This window comes from Leptonychotes weddellii, chromosome 8 (assembly GCF_054177405.1).
Source record: "Leptonychotes weddellii isolate Sample4059 chromosome 8, ASM5417740v2, whole genome shotgun sequence".
Lineage (NCBI taxonomy): Eukaryota > Metazoa > Chordata > Mammalia > Carnivora > Phocidae > Leptonychotes > Leptonychotes weddellii.
The window spans coordinates 75,649,280-75,674,695 of NC_138376.1; the positions used below are offsets into that span (position 1 = coordinate 75,649,280).

The 25,416-nt window shown below is 39.2% G+C and overlaps 1 protein-coding gene across 2 annotated transcripts in view; it reads right to left on the reverse strand.

The window, feature by feature from the left end:
* Positions 1-3,875: 3,875 nt before the first annotated feature.
* The window catches only part of SIM1 (SIM bHLH transcription factor 1), a 69,461-nt gene continuing 47,920 nt past the window's right edge, over positions 3,876-25,416 (reverse strand). For both annotated transcript variants that reach the window (XM_081828712.1, XM_081828713.1), the window contains 2 exons: positions 11,690-12,092; positions 3,876-9,620 (listed from right to left, as the gene is read on the reverse strand). In XM_081828712.1, coding sequence (XP_081684838.1) covers positions 8,890-9,620; positions 11,690-12,092 — 1,134 coding nt within the window. In that variant the 3' untranslated portion in view covers positions 3,876-8,889. The remainder of the gene's footprint in view (positions 9,621-11,689; positions 12,093-25,416) is intronic.

Genomic DNA, 25,416 nt, shown 5'->3' on the forward strand with positions numbered 1-25,416 from the left:
GACATAAGGACAGAACTTCATGCCTGATCTCCATCTCCTCCTTTTAAAAAGTGTCACATTGGGCGCCTGGGTGGCTCAGTTGGTTAAGCGACTGACTTCGGCTCAGGTCATGATCCTGGAGTCCCGGGATCGAGTCCCGCATTGGGCTCCCTGCTCGGCAGGGAGTCTGCTTCTCCCTCTGCCCTCTTCCCTCTCGTGCTCTCTGTCTCTCATTCTCTCTCTCTCAAATAAATAAATAAAATCTTTAAAATAAATAAATAAATAAATAAAAAGTGTCACATTAAGAAGTTATTGTTAATTTTTGTAGGTGTGACAGTGGCATGATGGCTATAGATGCATATTTTTAAAAGTCCTTCTCATTTAGAGATGGTCATTGAAGTAAAATAACATGTCTGTAAGATGAGGGAAGCTGGAGAAAAAGGTAAAAATTTTGGAGCCATACAGTACGACAGGAAGTCTTTGTCCAAAGAAGGAGACCTGGCCATAAACCAACCAAAGGGAATATGACCGAGTGCTAGAATTTTTCAGCCATCTTATTTCCTTCTGGGGACATTAAGTGGAACAATAGCAGTGTCCATGAAAGAAAAATGAATTTCAAAAATAAAACATTCTATGTCTTACATTAAAAGACACCTTCTACAGAGGCGCCTGGGTGGCTCAGTCGTTAAGTGTCTGCCTTTGGTTCAGGTCATGATCCCGGGGTCCTGGGATCAAGTCCCTCCCCGCTGAGCAGGGAGCCTGCTTTTCCCTCTGCCCCTCCCCCTGCTCCTGCTCTCTCCTCCTCTCTCTCTCTCAAGTAAATAAAATTTAAAAAAAAGACACCTTCTACATACCTTAGTTTTATGCAGAAAAAATATCAGGGTTAATTATATAGCAGATGTAGGTATCTAAGTAAGGTACACAGGTGACTGAGAGATGTTTTTAAGTAATCTAAAAACTTGCTAGTTTTTCCACTTGTTCTCACCACCTTGAAAAAATTTCTTAGCTATTGATAACCTTTAGTTATATAACAGAACAGCAAATGTTTATTAAAAATGTGTCTCGGACCTTTTAAATGAAAAAAGTTTCAGCATGCCACCATACATAAACCTGTCTAGCCTAACTAATGGGGCATGTGACTAACACAAGGGCTGAAATTAGAAATTAGAAATTAGAATTGTAGAACTGAACTAAATAATGAACCTCAATTACTGCCTGGATGATTCTTCTCACATTAGATCCCAATTACACTTTCCCAAGTGAACTCTGGAGACTTTACCTATAAAAAGACTCCTTGGGTTCAGCTTTTTAAAAAATATATATACTACACAAAGCTGTCAGAAAATCCTCACCAGAAACTGAGAATGATTTCCTTATGGCTCAGGAGATACTGCCAAGATTTCCTTTAAGGTTTACTTAGATGGCACTCAAGTAAGATTCCCATATGGAATCACTCCCCACACAGGAGCCTGACCTGGGGGAAGCTGAACAAAGCAAAGATTATTTACAAACTCCCAAAGCGGGGGCTGTTTTACATTTCTCCCACCCTGGATCTAATTCCATCGGTAGATACAGCACATGTTAAGTTATAAAGCATAATTATGAAAAGGCCAAGAAGTGCTACAAAGGATCCACCCTCCTGACACTGTGAGGCAGATGCCAAGGGCCAGGGGTGGCTGAACAGCCTGCCTGGGCTGCATGCACCCAGGAGTTACCACAGTTCCCAGGGCAGCGAGATCCCAGCAGCCTCCTGCTGTTGCTTAAAGACATCTTATAGGAATCATCATAGGGGCAGCCTTCCTGTCAGATAAATTTTGAGCGGTTTCCTTCACATGAGGAAATCCCATAATGTGGTAGTTTGCAACAGCCCAGTAAGCGCTACTCTCAAAGTACCCTCGAAACTAGGCCCTTGAATAATACAGGCAGTGTTGACACATCTGTTCTCGGTGGTGTGGGCTTTGACTGGGCTTTCTGCAAAGAGGAAGGAAAGTTTTATAAAGCAGAGTATTTAACGACAATTACGAAAAAGCAATACTTGCTTTGGCGCATATCCTGAAAACGTTGGGTAAAAAATTTATAGCTTTTTTTAAGTATAGTTTTCAATTACAACTTAAACCACTCGTATTTTATTGAGAAGCCTCAAAAAATTTTTTCAAATAATAGGGATCCTGTTAAGATACTCTACCTGTAATTAATTGTGCCAAAGACTTTTCTTGGTATCATGTTCCTATTAAAGAAACATCAGAATGTTCATTTGGCAGGAAGCAAAATATTATGTAAGAGGGTAGTGGACCTGGCCTCTGTCTCCCTCAGGCTGGCCATCATGTGTCCATGGAATAAGGGAGAAACAGCATCCTTGGCCCTGAGACCATTCATGGGGCTACTGGAGCTGCCCTTGACTGAATGGAGTGATCTGCTTTATGTGACCGCCATGCAGACACTGTTTTATTTATTTATTTTTTTAATTACATAAAGAAAGCAGAATGAAGTAAGGTAAAGTTTTGGAGTAAACCTGGCTGGGTTCAAATTTCATCTCCACCATGGTTGGCTGTGTCACTAAGTTACTTAACGACTCTGAGTCTCACTTTCCTCATTAGTGAAATGGAGCATATTGGTATTTCCTTCAGTGACAGTGCCTGGTTCAGTGCCTGTTACTTGGCAACTCAATAAATGTTTGTCATTTTTATGATTATCTGAAGAATTTACACTTTCAAAGCACAAAGGGAAAATCAAGAACCCTCCCTATGTGCTTTTTTATAATGTCCTACAATGAGGAAGATTTTTGGTGTCTATCCCATTTGAGGAATATATAGGTATTCCATAAATGTTGTAGATTAAATTGAAAGGGCAGTTATTGTGAAGTATGAAGTGGTGAAAACAATTTTACTTTCAGAAACTAAAGCACTAAAACAATTATTTACAAAATCATGTGAAAAAATATCTGATAAATGCTATAATATTAATGGTAATGATATTTGGGGCGGCTTTATCAAAAAAGCTTTATGAAATACAAACATTTCCATTGAATTAAAAATATATTGTGTAAGTTTGTCAAATTGGCTAATGGTTGACAATTTCTAGAATACATGAAGGTATATCAAAAAACCCTGAAGGAAGAAAAAAAAAACACATGTTTGATGCTATGAACTACCCAGAAATCTATTTCTGTTTGACCTAAATTACTAATTCTAGATTTAAAAACTACTTTGGATTCCAAAATCTAAATTATTCAAGATGTGGGGCACCTGGGTAGCTCAGTGGGTTGTGTGTCTGCCTTCGGCCATGATCCTGGGGTGCTGGGATCAAGCCTCGAGTCCAGGCTCTCTGCTCAGCAGGGAGTCTGCTTCTCCCTCTCCCTCTGCTCCTCCCGTGTGCTCCTGCTCTCTCTCTCTCTCTCGCCCTCTCAAATAAATTTAAAAAAAAAAATCTTAAAAATAAATAAATAATTCAAGATGTGTTTTTTAAAGTGTTTTTGAATGACAGCAAATTTAAAAATCTCGTATTATAAGTTTTCTTTTCCCTTGGGCATTAAAAATGTAATCTGTACTTTTACATTTCTTGCTTTATTTTAGCAAAGAGGAGATCAAAGGAGTCCTCCCTAAGATGTTCTAAATTGAGAAACCATTTTCTAGTATCTAATGAAAATCAGACCGATTACTTAATATTAACTGTGTATATGTGTAAGCTTCTATTGCTAGGTCCCTCAAAGTGTGTGTGTATGTGTGTGTGTGTTACCTATTCCAACACAATCTAGAGCTAAAATGGTTCTTATTTCTTTACAGTTCCAGTCTTCTAGTGGACAGTCTGTTTTGTCCTATAGAAACTTTTCATTCAATGAATAATTCAGACTCAAACTGCATATTGGTAACTATATTTTAAACCAAAAAAATTCCTCACATAATAAATACATTTTATGCACATTAACTTCAAATTTACTTCAGAAAGCTATTTACAATATAAATAATTATAAATGGGAACACTTTGCAAGATATCATTGACATAGCTAATATCTTCTACTTTACATTCCAAAGGAAAAGTTCAAATTACAGATTTATACTACGATGTCACTAAAAACTATACATTGCAAGATGGTATTTGAAATATTGGCAATCAGTATCTTCTTTCACAAATATAATCCTTTTTATAGCATGTCAGTCAAAAAACAAACATAAAATATTTTTATCTTTTTTGAAATGCCTACTCATAAGTTTCACTTTTTGAAATATTTCCCTTTGGAAAAAAACGGAAAAAAGTTACAGTACTTCTAAAAATTTTTCCACGCCAATTTCATTTCTTTTGAAATGTAAACACACCAGGGTTGTTGGTGTAAATTCAACTGTGATTAAATGTGTTCCAGATCAGCAAATTAGGACAAACTCTCCACTGTATAGGTATATGAAAGCAAAGTCCCATGCAGCAAAATTGCAATAAATAAAATAAAATTTCTTGTGTGAACCATCGGTTTTTAAGGAGCACAGCGGAACAGAATCTTGTTACTTGCTTGACAACTGTGTGTGTGTGTGTACACACACACACACATACACACACACATATAGCCTCTCTGCGTACAGCCCTAGAGAAGGAACTCTGAACAAACCCCTATTTGAATATGAGCACAATATCACTTTTTGAGTTAAGCACTACCCGTACAACTCTTGTGCACAAGAAATGAGCACCACATGGTAATTTCCCCCAAGAACATTTTCTACGTAAGATACCCTTTGCATGTGTCCATAGTTGTTCTGTCATTCATTTAAAGTTTAGAATGATCTTTTATCCACAATGCATGTCCCAGTAAGAACTAACCAGTAGCTTCTGCTGTCTTAGAGTCAGATCCCTATTCACAAAAACTGACATTTACGTGAAAGTTGAATCACTTATTTGGAGAGCCATTGAATTTACATTCTTTAAATCATTCAGTAAATAGAATGTCGATCTATGTTCTATGGTTTGAATGAACTGAAGAACCAAATCTGGGCATTCAAACTTGTTTAAATCAAAGAAAGTATATTAAAGTGGAAGCTATTCCACTGGGCAAGGTAAGTAACCCCCAGATAACCAAACCCTCCGTTTTCCAAATATTGGCATTCACTCTGTCACTTCCAAATACTACTAGTACTAATAGAAATGTACTGAATATCTTAGTAACATCCTGCTCTTGAGAGGCAGAGAGAGCTATAAAAAACATACCTGTCTTCAGAATGTCTCTTTAGCTGCAGTGTCTTCTAGCAAACTTATTTGGTCTAGGTCTTGTGGGGTAAAAAGCCTTTCATTTTATTTTAAGATAACTATGCATATTTTCCAAATGATCTTTTATTGGATAGATCTTTATCCCCCATTTAAAAAAGAAAAGAAAATGGAGCATATTATCCTTTTCTGGAAGATCCCATTAAAGCTTATTTTAAGTGGGATTCTCTGCCCAAAGGCACCATGTGGCAGCAGGGCGTAGAGAGAATTAAGAATAGTGCCCAATGGAAATATTCTAGCCCTATAAAATATAATCAAGAGAGAATGAGTGGGTTTTCTGTATAAACGCTGAAAGCTAATTACTTATTGCATCCTGTCTCATTTTGAATGTCACATCAGCACTGCATCATATTATCCTAGATCAGGCAATTACAGTTTAGAAAAGCTAGCCAATTATATTCAGCATAGTATGTCAAAAGACTTGTGAAACTGAAGGACACCTAAATGTCTGACCTGTAGTGATTAGGACATTAATAGTATGCACCCAAAAATAATACATCAAATCTGTATATTCTCAATAGTTTTAATAGAATTTTCTCAAGGAACATTGGGGAAATATTTATTTATTTATTTGGTCATCCAAATTGGTAAATTAGGTATGACAGGTAGGTAAATGGGCAATAAAGATATTCTTACTATTACTAGAAAGCATGAACTTTGTATCATCTAATGAATTGCTACATATTATACTAGCAACTGGATATAGCACATTTTTATGAATCCCCAATGTGATATAAAAATCATACTTCTCTATTTCAATCTAGTATCATGATTCTCAACATTTAGCAAAGTTATGGAAATCAAGGATTAAAACTAAAGCCAATTTAACTTTAAGTTATTGGTAACATGCACATTTTACATCCCATATTTTAAAAAGACACAGATGACATCTTCATTATGAGGAAATATGTTCCTGGACAGAACAAGATAATGTAGATTATAAATACATTTTAATACATTTTTGTGCATATTAAAAAGGTACTTTGTCATAAACTGTCTCATCTTATTTTGGGGGCATTTTGTAATAATCATGCCACATTGCCAAAAATGTAAGCTTATAATACTGTGGGCCTGTAAGGCATTATATGTAATGTAATAAATCTGCCACTATAAAATTATTGACATGTAAATTAAATAAATGGTTTGTATTTAAAACTGAGTCAGCCTACCAAAATTTTTAATTAGGATGTAATGTAGTTACTTCTGTCTTCACTTAAAAATATTGGTCATACCACCTTACAGGGCTTTATTTCTTCTGATTACCCCTTATTTGTAGAGTTCATAATTTATTTTTTGCCAATTAACTATCTGCCATTTTAAGATTTCACTGAAGTCTCTTCAATGACATTCTTTTCTTTCATATCAGTTCCTTTTCCTTGATTCTGAAGATTCTATTTATTTTATAGCATCTGTCCCTGACATTTTTGGTAGGATGTATATCCATCAGTAAAACCCATCTGTATAGATTTCCTTTCCAAAATACACCATATTCTTCAGATGTTTGTGTCTTTGAACCATTAACCCACCTACAGAATTCCCCAAAAAGTTTAGCATTCCTAAAACCTGACTTCGTGTTTCAAATTGATCAAAAATCTATTTTAAGTATTCCAGGGGTTTTTAATGAGTATTTTTCTCAAAGTCACTGAACACTTTTGCTTCTGTGGTTTAACATGTAGTTTTTCTTGTTCTTTGAACTTTTTTGAAAGTATATATGATAACTACTAACTTTCTCACTTGCACTTTTTCCATTTATGACACAAATGTCGCTATGTCATACCCAAGAAATACTTATTTAATTTCATGTCACCTCTTTTGTCATATACAAACGACCCCCTCTTCATCTCTCAGACTATCATCATTCAGATTGTCACCTGCCTATAAACTGCCAAATAACCGTTAAGTGATGCAACTAGAGTTCTAATCCCTGAGTGTCAGTGTCATGTTCTGTCTTGAAAATCATGAGTCCGTTTCTTCCAAAACATTCCCCTCCTTGCAGATGGCAAGAGTTGCAGGCATGGGGCGCCTAGAAAAGACTGCCTAAGAAACTTCTCTAATCATTTGTGTCACTTTGCTTTGATTACTAGAGACTAGTGCATGAAATAAATTGTCCTCATTTTCCTACTCCCTCATCAGTTTCTACCATCTACATTCTGGCTGGACCAGAAAGTTGACTGTAACTACACATGCCTAAAAGAGCCCATGCACCTGCTGAAGTTACAAAGGACCTGGACCTCTGCAGGAGTGCAGACAAGCCAGAATGATCGGTCTTGACAACTGACAGCAGAGAGTTAACTGGTTAACAAGTGTAGTTCTGTCGCACCGATGATCCACAGAACCATGGCAAGTCAGAACGGCCATACAGACAAAGAAACTAGGGCCCAGGCACGGTGAGTGATACATCGATATTCCCAAACTAAGTTATAGGCGGGGTCAGGACTGGAACCCAGAGATCTTGCTTTCTAGTCTGCTGGTTTTTCTACCGTTATCACCCGAACTTAAGACCAAGTTTGTTGTTTTTGTCATTCACAGACAATAAGGAAAACGAGCGCTTTGCGTGTTCCTTCAGTTGAAGTAACTCTTACCCTTTTAACCACTTGTCCATCAGCCCGAGCTTTTATCTTAGGCTCTCTCCTGAGGCTTTCCACATGTTGTCGCATTTGCACATTTGTGCTCTGAAATGTTCTCACTTACACTGCTGCCATATAGCCCTCCATTGGCTTTCCTTAGTTCTTTCTTGCACTTAGCAGCCTTTTTTCTTGGTGAATCGGTTTGAGTTTTTAATTTGGTTGGTTTTATAGCCCGAAATATGTTGATTACATATTCGGAGGCTTAAATTGTTTGTGTTGAGATATCATTTCATTTCTCTCTGTCTCTGGCCTTTCCATCTTTACTAAACTATTTCCAATTGGGCATGCCAGATTTTTGATGTGTGTCCCAACATCTCGGTGCTTTTACTTAGAAAACCCTTACTGCTATGTCAGTGTGATCCTGTTCCTTGTCTAACTCAAAAATAAAGTGAAAAATCACCACTTCCTGATTGCTTAAAATGGATACCAGGTGGAAACTCATTCTTGTACCATGCCCAGAACCATTTCCCTAATTTATGCCTGAACCAAATGAGCTGACTGGTTGAAATCACAATGAAGAAACCAGTTTACAAGATGTATCTCTCTCTTTCTTAGTTATTTTAGGAATGGAAATTTCTTTAATAAGCTTAATGTGCTAGGGTTAAGAAAACTTACCCATTTGTGGGTTGTATTTAAGGTATATAGTTGACATTTCTGCATGTAAAGTGTACATAGCAGTTTGTGGATAAGTGGTCTGTGTGTATGAGGTTTACATCACAATGCAATACTGTCTTCTACCAGTCCTTTCATGTGGTATATATGCTCACTTAATCTACAAGAGTACTTTTCAATTCAAAATTTATCTATTCTGGTTCCATATAATTAGATGGGCAATTTATGTATTCATTTTAACTACATTGTCTGTGTGTAACCCTGAATGCTAGTGCTCTTTGATTTTGCAGGAACACATGTCAAATATCCAGTAACTTAAATTATCCTCTCTAACCATCTGTGGCATAGTAAATGCTGGTAATGGGGCATTAAACTATAAATATGTTTCAGAGATCCTTAAAGAACAAAATATTTTAGAAAAACATCAGCTTCCATTGGTTATTATAACAGATGTTCCCTTGTGTCCTTGTGCCGGGTCTGGCTGCATCCTTAGATGGGAAGTTACATCAAAGTGTGAGCCATTACAGCCCAAGGAATAGTTTCTAATGGTTTCACTGTCATATAAGTGCTCCAGGGCATATCCAGTTAATGTGTAAGCATGCTTATCAAAATACTGCCGGTGAGAACCAAAGCAGTTTGGAGAGACGGCAGGATGGTCTCCCGCTGTCTGATGTGGAGACATATCCGAATGTAGATAGTCTTTAGCTAGGATCAAACTGGATTTTGAAATGCGATCCGAATTGGGACTACTTATTCGAGACAGTGCAGTGGGACTGTTGTCATAGTCATTTTCGTGGGGGCTCAGCATCTTTCCCTCTCTCTGCTGGATGTGGTCACATGGTGAAGTGTTGGCAAGAGCCGAGCTGTGGCAGACATCCCCTGTTGGCGGGGGCTGTTGGTAGTTTGTAAAACAGAGGGAGTGTTTTTTCCCAGCTCCATTAATGGAAGCCAGTTGGTCTGGGGGGGCTTTCCTTAGCTGCAATCTGTTCTCTTCTTCTTTAATCATTTGCTGGGTGGCTCTTATCAGAGTTTCAATTTTGCTAGGCTCGTGTGGGCTACTTTGATACTGCTCAGTGCGGTATCGGTCACCTGATTCGCTGGCAGACCCAGGGTCTGGAGAACTGACCACACTATCTTCATCCCAATGACCTCGCCCTAGAAATTAGAAAAAGTAAAAAGTAAGTGGTCTCAAAATTCATCCCCAAAACTGTAAGTGTGTTTCTTTTTCCTATTAAAAGAAACATTTATCTTTCATTTTTAAATGTATGCACCAATATTTGAAACAGACACAGGCTCACATGACAAAGCGTCAATATATCGTACTGGCATTCCTAGTTTTCAGTGGCTTTTAAGTGCAGATGAAGTTTATCACAAGTTTTTTAGAAGGTAAACCTTGCCCGTAGGTCCTGGATGCCAATTAACAAAATGGTAGAGTGTTTATACTTCTCCGTGTATGCATATAGTTGGACCTGTCTGACTGTAAATAATAATAAAAGAAAAATGCATAGCATTTGGTTTATGATCCTTTCTAGAGAAATGTTACATTAAACTGATGCTTTGAAAATGCCTTCCATTGGGTTTGAGGAAGACAATGATGGAGACTGGACTACTTTCCCAATTCCAAATAAATCATCTAAAATGTTAAAATTATTAAGTGTATCATAAGTAGAATTACAATAAAGCTCTAGTGTTAGTTTTAAAACTATTTGAGGGTTCAATATATATATATTCATAAATACATATATATGTATATGTATGCATGGATATATATATCTTGTCCCAATCAAAAATATAAATACTGTCTCCTCAAATCTAGAGATATAAATCTCAGTTTTACATATACTCATATGGTAATTCTGGTATCTTAGTTTCTGAAGGTGAAGAATAAATAAATACTTAAAATGTTAATAACAATCTGTTCTGAACCCAGGAGAGAGATCTAATACAGAGGAACAATGCATCCAAAATATTCCATAAGCTGTATTATTCTTAAAGCAGTGTGAAGTCAATATAAAAAGGGAAAGGAAAAGCAGGAAGGGACATATGAAAGCTGTAAACTGCTTAATGCAGAAGAGAAGCCCTGGATCACACTATTCATTGCTTTCCTTTTTCTCTTTCTTCTTATTTTATTTCTAATATTTTCTTCCAGACTGTGTAGGTTAAGCCAGGATTTTCACTTCACTCCATTCTTTGGCAAGCAATTGCCCTTTGCCCTGGGTTTCCATTACCAGTCTACCATACTGAAGAAACTCAAAGCAAAAGTAAAAAAATAAAAAGCAAAAACAGAAACAAATTAAAATCCTTCGTGGAAGGCCGTCAGTGCCTGGGTGGTATCTGACAGAGACCATGGATGAGTACAACATTGTCTAGCCCATTTCCCACCCTAAAGATCCAGCAAGAAGAGTAATATCACCCTGTTCAATCAATCTTAATGTCACTGACTTTTAATGAAACAGGGAGGGTGTCAGAGACCTGCCCGGACCCAAGCCTGGAATGGACAGAACGGGCTCTCCTTCACCAGTTTACTTTGAAATGAACAAATAAGAGCATTACTGGACTAAAGGCTTCAACCACAGTGCCCGTTTCTATGTGGTCATAGAACTGTATAATAATCCCAAGGTGAAAATTTCCATGGGTTCTATATATCACTCCATCTTTCACCCACAGAAGACATTGTGGGTTGTCATAATAATGGGGGAAGGGGGTGGTTACCAGTATTTAATGCCCAGAGGACCAGGAGGGTTAAACCACCTATGAAGTGAGTGATAGACCATAAAGCAAAGCCTGGACTCCCCAACAGGTCAGTGGGGCCCTCATTGAGAAGCATTACTAAATGAGCCCCAAAACTACAGGGGTCCACTTTTGAACCATCAGAATACAGAAGAAAATCATGCACAAGAAATTTAAATGCATACATATTACAAGTTCAATAGACTTACTCAACAATTGACTTTGACTTAATATCTATACTTTTTATGATGTTTACAATGGGAATCATTTTTACTCACATGTCAAAAATAAATGCATGTGGCAAGCATGAGCAAAATTAATACACTTAAAAAGAGTGGATGTGGTTTGTAAAATCCCACTGGTGTGAGTTCCTGATTTGTCAATTCAAAGGAGAAAACCACTGGCTTGTTCCCTCCAGTGTCAAACCTAGAATCTTAGAGACCTGCCCAGGGGCCCAATGCTGCCAGCTCAGGACTCATTTCAACTGCCCTTACCGTGGATCCTGTGGACGGAAGCGATGTGAGGCATGCTGTTTTCATAGGCTTCTCTGCTTTCTGGGGAAGACTTGGTCAGGGGCAAGGCTGCGCGAGAGCCCCACCAGGGCTCCCTCCCGGCCTGCGGCGTTCCCAGGAAGTACCTGCCTGCCTCACACCGGCCGCCCTCGCAGGCCTGGGTGTGGAAGTGCCTCTCCTCCACCAGCCTGGAATGGTCCAGCGCAAAGCCGTAGCACAGAGAGCTGCGGTCAGAGAACTGTCTATAGGCGCACGACGCATCATGCTGAGAGCCGGGTCTCTCCGCGGGGTCCAGGAGCTGCGGAGAGGCTGTGTCGGTCAGGGGACTTCCACCCCACTGGCTGTCGTGATCAGATTCAGATCTTTCCGTGTGGAATCCCGAATACTGAAACCAAGAGAGTGAGAAAAGTACATTTAACAACAACAACAAAAAAAGCACCACGATGGTCACGTGAGCTTTAAGGCACCAAAATAAGCTCTATAAACTCTAGCACCACGCTGGGCACCCCTGACTTGGAACCACTTAATCAGTCATGGTGCCTCAAAAGAAAATCCTTTTGGCTGCTGAAAGGAGGTAAACATGATACCAGAGATGGAGGAACTAAATAGCAGGCTGCAGAAGCGCTTCACGAAGTGAGTGACTTCACGTAGTTCCTCTATCAACCCTTTAATGAAGAGATTAGTAACCCATTGCATGAAGAGAGAAACTAAGGCCCAAGAGAGAAAATTATCTGCTCAAGGCCACAGGTGAGCAGGCGGCAGAGGCAAGATACAAACCCAAGTCCTCCGTCACTACCCACAGGGTATTGCCAAAAGGAGAGTCCAAGAAAGCTCTATATTTTATTCCAATTTGCTGTTCAGATTTCTTTTTCTTAATTTAAAAACAAGACAAAAATAAGGTTTAAGGCCCAAAGTGCTACATCTTCACTCTTTATACTAGGCTGGTAACTCTCTGAGGGCCATGTTAATAAAGGCTTAACTAATTCAATGGCAATACAATGGTTAAAAAGACTTGCCCATATAGGCTGAACCTACTCACTAGGAGGCCTTTCTTGCTTCCCAAAGTAAAACTTCAAGTATGCACAGGCTCATAGGACAAAACAGCTGCAGGCAACAATGTGCCTTGCTGGAATCACGCTGCTCACCTGTTGCCAGAGTTATTTGATCTGGTATTGAAAGAAAACGCAAAAGGTTTAGCAGACCTCCCTAGGAGGTATGCTCAGTTTGAAGTTCCTCACGAGCCACTCAAATTAGTAACATAATTTCTACCAGTTTTTGGTTAGCTAACTAAGGCTAAACACAAGTCTAGGTACCATACAGAGATTACCTGCTATGATAATCACAGATGCCATTTATTGAGAACTTACAGTGTGTCTGGCAGTTGCTAACCATGGTACATATATCATATCACTGAATCCTCACAACCCCCTGGACTGTAACATATCTCCATTTTACAGATGGGGAAACTGCATCACTGAGAGTTTTAATAAGATGGTATGGCTACCCCGCAGTCTATCTGGCTCAAAGCCTGCACTCCAACCTTGATTTTACACTCAAGGGAAAACACTGTCAAGGAAGAGCGGAGAGAGAAAAAAAAGGATCCAGTGTTAGAGACATTTCCAGAAAAGTGGCAGGGACCAAAATACAGTCTCTGGAACCAAAATATGAGTCCATTACATTTTCTTTCTTATCCCAGAAGAAAGAGGGATGGTGCTGGTGGTGCTGTGGGGGGCCCAGGAGAAATTCAGGCAGCTCTATCTAGGGGCTCTTAGAGCCAGAGAGATGAGGTGCAGAGGTTCCTCTGGGGGAACTCCAAAGTATGCCAATAACATAGCATGTTCAGGAAGGAGTTCTACACAAATTCCAAGCTCGAGATCTTTCTGTTACCACATCTCATTATTACTTTAATTATTTTCCAAATGTACATATGGACTATCAGTATATTCCACCAAAAAAAAAATAGTAAATGCAAATTCTCTCCCTGCAGAACTGTAAGATGAGCACCATAACGTATCCCGAGTGCCATTTCCCTACATCACACCTCCACATGCCATCGGCCTTTTCTCCCCGTGAACACCAGCCTCTCATTTTATAAGACACCACCTTCACTTTCACCAAGTGAACGTTGGCACCCCCTTCCTTATCGAGGGGGGATCAGAGTGCTATACACTTGCCCTTTGGTAACACCATATGTGCACCTGCCTGGGAGAATTTCAGCTCATCAGTGCTCTTCCAAGCCAGGAATTGCCCAGGCTCTGCTTGTTTTGATAAAAGTATAAACCAGGCCTATTTCTGAAGTGCTCCAGTCAAGACTTTTGAGCCTGTTGAGAGTGAAAAAGCTTTCCCTGAGTGTGTATGGGAAAGTGCTATTGGCGCAGCAGAGAAGAACATTCTGTCCTTGGCTCACAAAGAAAATTCAACACAAGGCAACCCTGGCAGACATGAGGTACACGTCTCAAGAGCACCCAAAGAAGAATTTGATGGATAAGCCTCTTGTCAATAGTCAGGAAACTATAACAGCAAGCACACTGCCCTTAAAGCAGGCGGAAGTTGGGTGGTTGAGTTAGACCAAGAAGATTGGTACAGAGGAAAAGCCTAGATGCAAACCTTTGTTTTTCAAGACCTGTAAACTTGCACCTGTGTGTACCATCAATCCTCTGAACCACATTCACCTCTTTAAAATGAATTGCACTGGATGTAAACTTTGTTGAGAACCCTATAGATCCATACATTGATCTGAAAAATTTCAGGTGTTCATCAAGTCTTAGAGGCAAGAGAGAGAGCAGAAGGGAAGGCGGGCAGCTGATACATGCAGACCGTGCCATACAATCAGTGACTGCTGCATAAGAAGGCTCCTGGTCTTCCTCACACCTACCTTTGCTGCTTACTACATAAACAATCTTGGGCAAGTGATTTAATTTCTTTTGTACCAACAGGAAAAGGGTCGTGATGGTACTTAACCTACCAAAGGCCAAACCAGAATGGGGGCCATTTAACAGAAGAGGAAATAGGGCCAGGAAGCCAAGAGAACCTGGTTCCAGGTCCACCCCTTCTAGTAACTCTCAGGGTAACCTTGGGCAAATTACTTTACCTTTCTTAGCCTCACCTATAGAATGATACATTGGATTATATTAGATGCTCTCTAACTTTTCTTTCAGCTTTAAAATTCTATACGATAGAATCATTATTTGGTATCATTTCTAGTGTTGAAACATAGGATTCCTATGCCTGCCTTTATATTTCATTGATTTAAAGGAGATAAATTATTTAGAACTATAATCCAAGTCCAAGAATGTTTATTGTCATGGTTATAAAAAGAAAGTTGTTATGTAAGTTTTATTTTACTATTATGTAAATTTTTCCCCAAGTGTCCCCTTACAGCACAAGTTTTATAGGGACTACATGATGTCTTTTGGTCAATAAATTATTATATTCTAGAGGCTTCTGGCAGGATAATGGCAGCCATTTGAATCTGTACCTCTTCACAAATCCTAACCCTAGAACAAAGAGCACAAATGGAATCACCCATGACCCATGCTATCGGCATTACTGGGAGGTAGAGAGTATGCTAAATTTCAATTTATGAAAAATAAAAATAAAAAGTCAAACAGCAAACACTATGAACCTATGGGTCCAGAGAGTAGGGTAAGGGCAGGTATAAGAGACTCCAAGAGAGAGACAGAGACAGATGGGAGAGAGAGAGAGAAGTCTGAGAGAGAGAGAGAGAAAAGTTTAGGACAAAGGCAAAACAGACAAAATTGTCCACAGAAAGAAAAAAATACACCACAAGTAAGTGCCAAAATAAGAACAGAAGTCAGTGTCTGGTAGTTCACGACACTGGCCACAAGGAAAAGGCTTAAAATCAAGCAAAATCTAAGGTAGCAGCCTGGGACAAGAGTCATTTTCATAAGAGAAAAATGTAAATCGAGAATGGGTTGTGTCCATAGAAGAGAGAGCATGAAAGGAAAGAAGGAAAAGGGGGAAATTAAGGATCCAAAAGACAGGAAAGAAAAACAAAAGACAGGTGAACCCCTTCTTTCCTCTCTACCCCCTTTCTACCACCATTGTCATCCATTTACACAACCGTATTTCACAAAATTGACAAGATAGGGTGCTCTTTAAATAGTAACCCAACCCATGAAATGCTAAGGAATAGGAGAAAAAATTAAACTCGCTATAAAACTCCTGTAGGAAAAAAAAAAATGAAATGGAAATACGATCATCTCAGCTGATAAAAATTCTCATCAAATAAGCCACTACTTCACAAAGGAAAGTTGTAAGACAACACACCAACCTAAAATAAGTACCTTCAACAAGCACACACGACATACCTGGGTGCACACACTCAGAACCAGAAGTTTTAAAACTAAGAAATGGACCCAAAAACCCCACCCAACAACAACAAAACAGGAAAAAATGCAGTGAAAACTGACCAAACTCACAGAAATTGAATAAGTGAAGAATAAGTTACAAGTTGTGAAAAGGGTACAGATTTGAATGAACATTTAATGAGGGAAATTGAAGATAAGCTGGAAAACATGTAAGGATACAAAAATTGGATAGAGAGGGGTGCCTGGGTGGCTCAGTCATTAAGCATCTGCCTTGGGCTCGGGTCATGATCTCAGGGTCCTGGGATCGAGCCCCGCATCGGGCTCCCTGCTCAGCGGGAAACCTGCTTCTCCCTCTCCCACTCCCCTTGCTTGTGTTCCCTCTCTCACTGTGTCTCTCTCTGTCAAATAAATAAATAAAATCTTTTAAAAAAATTGGATAGAAAAAATTAAAAGGTCAAAGTGGTTGAAAGAAGATAGAAAAGTTTCAATGTATGCATAGTGTTTATGTAGAAGGTAAAGGAACTAGAATTTTTAGAACAATTTGAAAAAAAAGAATATAGTGAGAGAGAATCTGTCTACCCAACTTCAAGACTTACCATCATAACTGTGTGGTATTGATGGAGAAGTACATGTATAGATCAATAAAACAGAATACAGAACCCATAAAGGAACCCATACAAATATGCCCAACTGATTTTTTACAAAGGTGCAAAAACGATTCAAGAAAGGAAAGATGGACTTCTCAATAAATGGTTGCTGAAATAGGGGCGCCTGGGTGGCTCAGTCGTTAAGCGTCTGCCTTCAGCTCAGGTCATGATCCCAGGGTCCTGGGATCGAGGCCCACATTGGGCTCCCTGCTCGGCAGGAAGCCTGCTTCTCCCTCTCCCACTCCCCCTGCTTGTGTTCCCTCTCTCGCTGTGCCTCTCTCTGTCAAATAAATAAATAAAATCTTAAAAAAAAAAAAAAAGGTTGCTGAAATAATTGGACATCTACAGGCAAAAATAAAATGAACCTCAACCCAGGTCTCATACCTTATATAAAAATTAACTCAAATGGATCACAGACTTAAATATAAAATATAAATATATAAAAGACTTAAATTAAAAATATAAATATAAAATTCTAAAACTTTTAGAAAATAAAAAAAGAAAATCTTTAAAATCTGGGACTAGGTAAAGATTTTTTAGACTTGATACCAAAACACAATGCATTAAACATTTTTTGATAAATTGGACTTGATCAAAATTGAAAACTTTTGCTTTGTTAAAAATTCTGTTAAGAGGATGAAAAGACAAGCTATAGACCAGGAGAAAACATTTCAAAACCACATATCCAACAAAAGGACTAGAATCTAGAATATATAAAGAACTCTCGAAACTCAATTAAAAAAAGGGGCAAAAGGCATGAAGAGACATTTCACCAAATAGATATACGGATGACAATCACATGAAAAGATGTTCAACATCATTAGCAATTAGGGAGATGCAAATTAAAACCGCAATGAAATATCACCATATACCTATTAGACTGGCTAACATTAAAAATAGTGACAACAACAAGTGCTGACAAAGATGCAGGAAAACTGGATCATCCATACATTGCTGGTGGGAATGTTAAATGGTACAGCTGCCTTGGAAAACAGTCTGGCAGCTTCTAAAAAAAAACTAAACATACAACTACCATATGCAATCCTGGACATTTTTCCAGATAAAGGAAAATTATATTCATACAAAAACCTACACATGAATGTCTAGAACAGTATCTTTTTTTCCACTTCCTGGTCCTCTTTTTTTCTAAGATTTATTTATTTATTTGAGAGAGAGAAAGCATGAGCAGGAAAGGCAGAGGAAGAGGGAGAGAGAGAACCTCAGGCAGACTCAGAGCTGAGCTCTGGGCTTGATCCCACGACCCTGAGATCGTGACCTGCGCCAAAACCAAGAGTTGGATGCTTATTTAACAGACTGAGCCACCCAGGTGCCCGTCTGGTCCTCTTTGTTATTGTGCTCTTTTTTTTTTTAAGTTATTTTTAACTGTGGTAAAATGCACATAAAATTTTCAGTCTTATCCATTTTTAAGTGTACATTTCAGTGACAGCACATTCACATTCCTGTGCAACCATCAGCACCATCCACCTCCAGAACACTGTGTCCTGCAAAACTGAAACTCTATACCCATCAAACAATAACTCCTCATTCTCCCCTCCCTCTAGCCCCTGGAAACCACCACTCTACTTTCTGTCAGAGGAAAACCAAATGAATCCCAGGAACCCCCAAACTGCCCTAACACTGGGTATTCCCAGAACCTAGCCACCTCGCAGATCTTTCTGGCACTATTATCTAATCATACCACTTTCTTGCTTAAAACCATTCTTTTTTTATGTCTTTCTGTCTGTGCATCAAAGAACACATCAATACCACTTATGTACAAAAAAAAAAAAAAAACCTAGAGAAGATGCAAGGAGACTAAGAAACCACTGTCAGTATAAAATAAGTAAAGTCAACTTAAAAAAAAGACCACAGGGGCGCCTGGGTGGCTCAGTCGTTAAGCATCTGCCTTCGGCTCGGGTCATGATCCCAGGGTCCTGGGATCGAGCCGCACATCGGGCTCCCTGCTCAGCGGAGAGTCTGCTTCTCCTTCTCCCTCTGCCTGCTGCTCCCCCGGTTTGTGCTCTCTCTCTCTGTCAAATAAATAAATAAAATCTTTAAAAAATAAATAAATAAAAAATAAAAAAATAAAATTTAATTTTCAAAAAAGGCATTCATGTTGGCAAATTAAAAAGTAGGTCAGATGAAAGATGCCCTTGTTCTCACGAAATATGAAACCAAATGCCACCCACCAAAGTTGGGCTAAAGCTGGCAGGCAAAGAGCTTGGATGACTGCCAGAAATGGATGTCAATGACATCCACGTATCCCAGCTCCCCTTTGGGATTCAGTTCATGAAAGAATCATCCCTTCCAGAAGAGACCGATATCTCATCTGGTTACAGGTTTAAACCATCAGCTGGGGCTTAATATGCATCCAATGGGAACTTTTTGCAATAATTCATCCTGTGATTCAGTCTAATATTTATTGAGTGCCTACTATTTGCAGAGCAGTATGCCTGGTGAAATGAGAAATGCAGCTCCACCTTCACACTAGTGAACAGAACATAAACAGTGCACAGAACATAACTTTAATACAAGTAAGAAAATGGCATTGGCCTGAATAGAGAGGAAACCAATATAGTTTAGGAGTTCAAAGAAGGGAGCCATCTTTCTCTCTCTCTCTCAACACTGTAGTTGCTTGGGAAGGTAAACAGGAGTTTATGACTGATTAAGAGGCAATTGACTCTATGATTGGCATATGCTAACTAATAGCCATAACAATAGCTACCATTACCAAATACTTGTATGCGCTAGTCACTATGCTGAGATCCCACAGACATTATCTTATTAAATGCTAACATCTTAAAAGTATTATTAATCCCTTTACAGATGCAGCAAATGAAGCTCAAAAAACAAACAAAAAATTTGCCCAAGGTCACATGACTGCAGTTTAAGAGGAGAGATTCAATTCCAGAGCCCTTGCTCCTTCCGGTTCCCCAGACTCATCCAGATGTGTGTATTTAGATACCAAGGACAACAGTGTCCTACTCTCTAAGCAGTAATGGATGCCAGGTCCCCAAGCGTGTTTTCACTAAGGACGCTTTCTCTAAGCCCTACGCTACAGTAAACTATCTCCACACACCTTTGGGTGGTATTCTCCCATCCCAGGAAAGTTCGTCCACCACAATTACACCCACAGATAGTCTTCCTTCAGTAACAGTCAGGTGGTTCATTCCTGCCTCCACAGTATGTTCCAGACAGGTGCTCTGCATTCATCTGGATGTGGCAGCAATAACCCAACTCAGGAAAAATGCCAGATGTTCCAACAATAGATGTTACAGTTATCTATTTTTATTCTGGCAGCTCATTGAGGTTTTTATCATTTTTAACTGTAAAATATAGAGAGAGACCCTCTTATGGTAAAGTCCTGTTTTCCATGAAAAACTTTCACTCTATCAGGCATGAGCAGCTTTCCTCTTGATTTGTGTCTGAACCATGAGAAAAAACATCACAGATGCAGACTACATTGTACTAAGAACATATGCATGCTTTTAAATCACTTTTATCTTACTTTTTACTAATGTAACCCTGAAACATGAAATATGTTCTTTTTTTTTTCATTCACTGTTCTGGGAAGAACAGATGGTAAAAGGGTTAGATTAAAGTAATACAGCATGTCCATTAAAATAACCCCCACTGCTGGGGCTGCTTCCCTCAGACAGGAGTTGTGTTTACTATACAGTATGACTTTGGCTTACACAAATTGGAGATTGCCGGGGTTTTTCTCAAGGATAAACAGAAGGGGAAGAGAAAAACTAACATCAAAATCGAATGCATTTTTAAAAAACAATTATGCAGGTTATTTTGTGCTAATCTGAGAAGCTGAGTGAAAACACGTGCCTGTGATAATGTAAGAGAACAGCAGTGAAATAAGAGTCCATTTCTAACTTAAAAAATTGTACTACCTAGAAGTCATAGCTAACTGAAACGGCAAAGAGGATATCAAGTAGACATTACTTTCTACATTCCTAAATTCCTGCTAGTAGCAGGTAGAGATTTCTTGCACCACTTATTTCTAACTTATTGTCTTATTAATCAACAGCAAGAGTAATTCTGTACAGGCTACACATTAAGAGAGGCTAAGTATAATTTATACACAAGTAGCAAAATATTTAGCACTGGAAAAGAATCCTCAAGAGTTTTTCTATGAAATCCGGTTTAATTACATGTCGGTCTTAAAGAGTTAAGTTAAAAAAAAAAAAAAAACTTCCTCAAGAAAAATTAGAGAATGCACTTTAAAAGAAAAAAAAAAAATCAATTGAGTCACATCCCAGAGTCAAGGATGGTTTTACCAAAAGAACTGAGCAATAAATATTTCCATTTATACCACAAACAATTAGAAAGCAAATACAGACTCAAAATTCTACTATTTGCAATTTTAAATATTTTGGCCATTTCTTCTTTCACTTAGAAAATGGTATTAATTGTCAGCTTCTCATAATCACTGTTTAAAAATGTGTTCACAAGATTTTCTCCCATTATTTTTATGATTTGCTCCACTTACAACTATTATTTATTGTGACATTGCTTTTAGCTTTAATCCACATTTTAGTTATTTTTAGCTCAAAGAATATTCTGGTGAGAAATCTTTCATACCTGTAAGTTCCCCGATACATTTCATGAAGTAGAAACATGGGAAGTTTTTTAATGTGCCTCAAGTATGGTTCGAAACATCATAGGCCTTCTCTTAATCCACCCCCCACCACCCCCCCCACCCGCAGTTAAAGAAATGCTCCTGGGATCTGGTTCACTCATTTTTTCTCACAGAAAAGTAACCATAGTTGACATCTCATTAACTGTCAGGGTGATATGCAGCTGGAAGGGAATCTGCACTCCGGACCCGAGGCTAGGTTTCCTCCAATGTAATTCTGTAAGGAATCTCTTATAGCGTTCCATATGGAGAGAGCTGTTCCCAAACCATGAAATCCACAATTCACATCCTTTTGTAAATCCAAAGGTAAAGTCCTAAAGGCTTGCAGGCATTTTCATCGCACCAAAGATTTTAAAACAGGTAATGAACATAGAAGAAGCATTTAATTAAGCCCCTTATGTCATGGCATATGCAGCTGTAAATGATCAAGAATATCCCAACTTGCATAGACAATACAGAAATAGCTCTATTCCATGGGGTAAATCCTGGATTTCTAGGACCAGTAACATTAGTTTTAATGGTGATGTTCTTCCATGATGGGCTTCGGGCATGAGCCAGAACCACTTCCATTCTTTCATCAATGCTCTAACTCACCCTCTGACTTTTCACATAGAAGTGGCAGGTTAGATGGGCATGAATTAGATGGGTACAGGTGGTGTCACCTGCTCCAGCCCCTTAGTGCAGTGTTTTTGGGTCTTCTACTGGTTTGTTCTGGGTCTGGACAAAGGACTGGCTGCCCACGCTACTCTTGGCAGTGTCCTAGAACTGGGCCAACAGACTGGCAGTTGTATTACCTGCTTTCTGCCTGGTAAAAGAGAAGATCTATCAGCTTTGTAATTTTGTGAAAAGAAATTGGAGCTCAAAGGCCCTCTACCAAGTTAATCAGTTTCAAAGTGGTATCTGTAAAAGGAAAAATGGTTCTATCTTTTCTTCTGCTAAGTCAAACACAGTAAAATAATGAGGAAAATTAAAATAGCACAAACTATTAAACAATATAAATCAGAACCTTCACTCTTCCAGAAAATCATAGCAATTCGATGCAGTATAATATGCAACAGGAGTTTTCTAAAAGTTATGAAAGAAGGAAGAGTTAAATCTAGATTTCTTAAAGATATCCAAATCTAACTTTCTTAACTCTAGAAGGTTCCCATTATGAGTGGGTCAAATCCCACCATGAACTGTCAAATAAGGCACTGCTGTCTTTAATTTCACTATTTAGTTTTAATAATTTTTATTTAAACAAATTTTTTTAAAGAGGTTTTTGTGTGTGTTTTTTTATGATTTTATTTATTTATTTGACAGAGAGAGACACAGTGAGAGAGGGAACACAAGCAAGGGGAGTGGGAGAGGGAGAAGCAAGCTTCCCGCAGAGCAGGGAGCCCGATGCGGGGCTCGATCCCAGGACCCCGGGATCATGACCTGAGCCGAAGGCAGACACTTAACAACTGAGCCGCCCAGGCACCCCTAAACAAATTTTTTGTTAAAATAAATTCCCCTGGATACATTTTGATGGGAGATTCAGCCATTCCCCTCTTTCTGCTCAGCTGGGGAGCAGAATTGCTAATTCCAGAATTGCTATCACTTCTACTAAGCCAAAAGCAGAGGCTTTCCACTTGATTTTTGACACTAACTCTCCCCCAGATTCACACCATCCTATGTTTTGGCACAGATGTGTGTAACATGAATTATGCCCTATAATCGGGAATCTATGGGGATGAGAGGCAGTCTGCAGCTGGGCTTTTGTGGGTAGCTGCGATTTGAGAGACCCCACAGGCAAGGCATCCATACAGTGGACTCCAGCTAGAGTGGAGAGTTGATGTAGGGGAAGGTGGAGCCCATGCAGGTAAGGCAGGCAGAGGCAGAGATGTGGCCTGGGCCACATTTAGAGGCTGGAGCTCATACTATAACCAACAAGGAGCCTCTGTAGGTTTTTTTATTTATTTGAGAGAGAGAGAGAGAGAGCACGAGTGGTGGGGAGGGGAGTGGTAGGAAGGTGCTCCCTGAGCAGGGAGCTTGACATGGGGCTTGATCCCAGGACCCGGGGATCATGACCTGAGCCGAAGGCAGATGCTTAACCGACTGAGCCACCAGGCACCACTTGTAGGTTTTTATGTAGGGCCAGGGGCAGAGGGTAATGAGGTGGGTATATGCCAAAAATGATTTGCTCTGGCAGGAATGATCAGAGACTGAAAGAATAGTAAGGAGGCACAGGAGGTAGTCTAAATGTGATGTCCTACTCCAGAGAGCCTGGAACCAGACAAAGACAGTAGGAATAAGGTAGAAGAAGGGCCAAGGGCCAAGAAACATGAAGCAACATGACCCTCACAAGGCCCTTTGTGTTCAAAGAATCAAAAACCAAACCAAACCAGCAAACAAAAAAAGTGTTTTAAGAGAATTTTCCCTTTCTTATAGAAGAAATCTATCCCACATAGAGCATAATATTACTAAAGGTATAATACAAAAAGTGCATATAGATTATTAAAAGAATAAAAGAGTGATCTAGAAAGTATCTACTGATCATGGGACTGAGCCCTAGAACTAGGGTTGAATCTATAAACAAAGACAGGTCTCTGAGATGGAAGACTTGCCAAAATGGCATTTCATGCAGACACTCAAATGTCAATGCAATTATTTTGTAATCAAAACACACACACACACACATATACACACACGTGCGCGTGCACAAATATCAGCTGTCACATCTCCATTGTTGCATTCAAGATGCAGTGGGGACATGGAGAATAGAAAGCCCACTTGAGATGTGGATGGTTCTCACAGTTATACTCTTACAACACATCTAATTTATGCTACCACATCTAATTCCTCCTCAGCACCTAGGTGTTTGATTTGTGCTGCAGGATTTTGCACCTATGAAACCATTCCCAGGCTGTTTTTGGTGTGTACTTTTTGCCTCTTTACATAGGTTATATAAATTCCTTAGTAGCAGAATGTTTTCCCTCCCTGGAGTATTTATATCTCTAAAGGCAACCAACAAAGTATTCTCACACTTTAATGTAATCATTCATTCATTCATTCATTCCCTTACATTTAGTGAGTAAATATGTGGAAGACACCATACTAGATGCTGGGGTGGAGTTGGGTTGGATATGAAATAGACACGGTTACTACTTTCAAAGAAATTATAATCCAAGAGAGGAGACACAACATAACTAGAAGGCAGTAGAAGGTAGATTATTCTAAGTAGAGAACCAAGGGGAAATATAATCCAGTTATATTTCATGAAAAATGTAGCATTCAATCTAGGCCTTGGAAGATAGGCAGAATTTTTAAAAATAGAAGCAATGCAGGCAGAAATAAATGCACAAGCACAAGCATGGAGGCAGGGAAGGACAGGGGATTCAGCAAATAGTGAGCAGACTGATCTGGCTGCATCACAGGGTTCAGGCAATTAAGGACCCAATTATAGATGACCTCGAGTAACAGCTAGGGCCATGGCAGTTCTCCACGCACTGACATGGTTGGTGGTCTTTTAAGGTCCATCTGGGAAATAGGGCAAACTGTAGAGGAAAATGTCCCAGAGTGGGGGCAAAATTAAGATACCATTGCAATCCTCCAGAGTGAGAGAACTTCTAGGACACAGGCAATGGGAGAAGGGTAGGTGGGTGGGAAGCTAAAAAAGCACAGCTGCTAGAGCAAGCATGGAGTCTGGTCCTTGAGGGAGCACCCACAAACTAAAGGGCTTTATTGACTGTCATTCCATAGTCCCACTGCAAACCTTGCAAACAGGGATAAATTTGCACTTGCTGATAACTCCCCATGACATGTGAGGTCTCTAGGCCTCGAGGCCATTGGTTCTCTCACTGTCAGCCCCCAACTCCGACCTCCAGCCCACTGCTAGAAGGGCAGCTCAGCCTTTATCACACGTCCACTACACTGGGTTTCAATTATCTTTTTACAGTTTTTTTAAATCCTTTTTAACATTTTTTATTTTTTTAAAATTCTTTATTTAAATTCATTGTAGTTAACACATAGCATATTATTACTTTCAGAATTTAGTGATTCATCAGTTGCATATAACACCCAGTGCTCATTCCATCAAGTGCCCTCCTTAATGTCCATCCC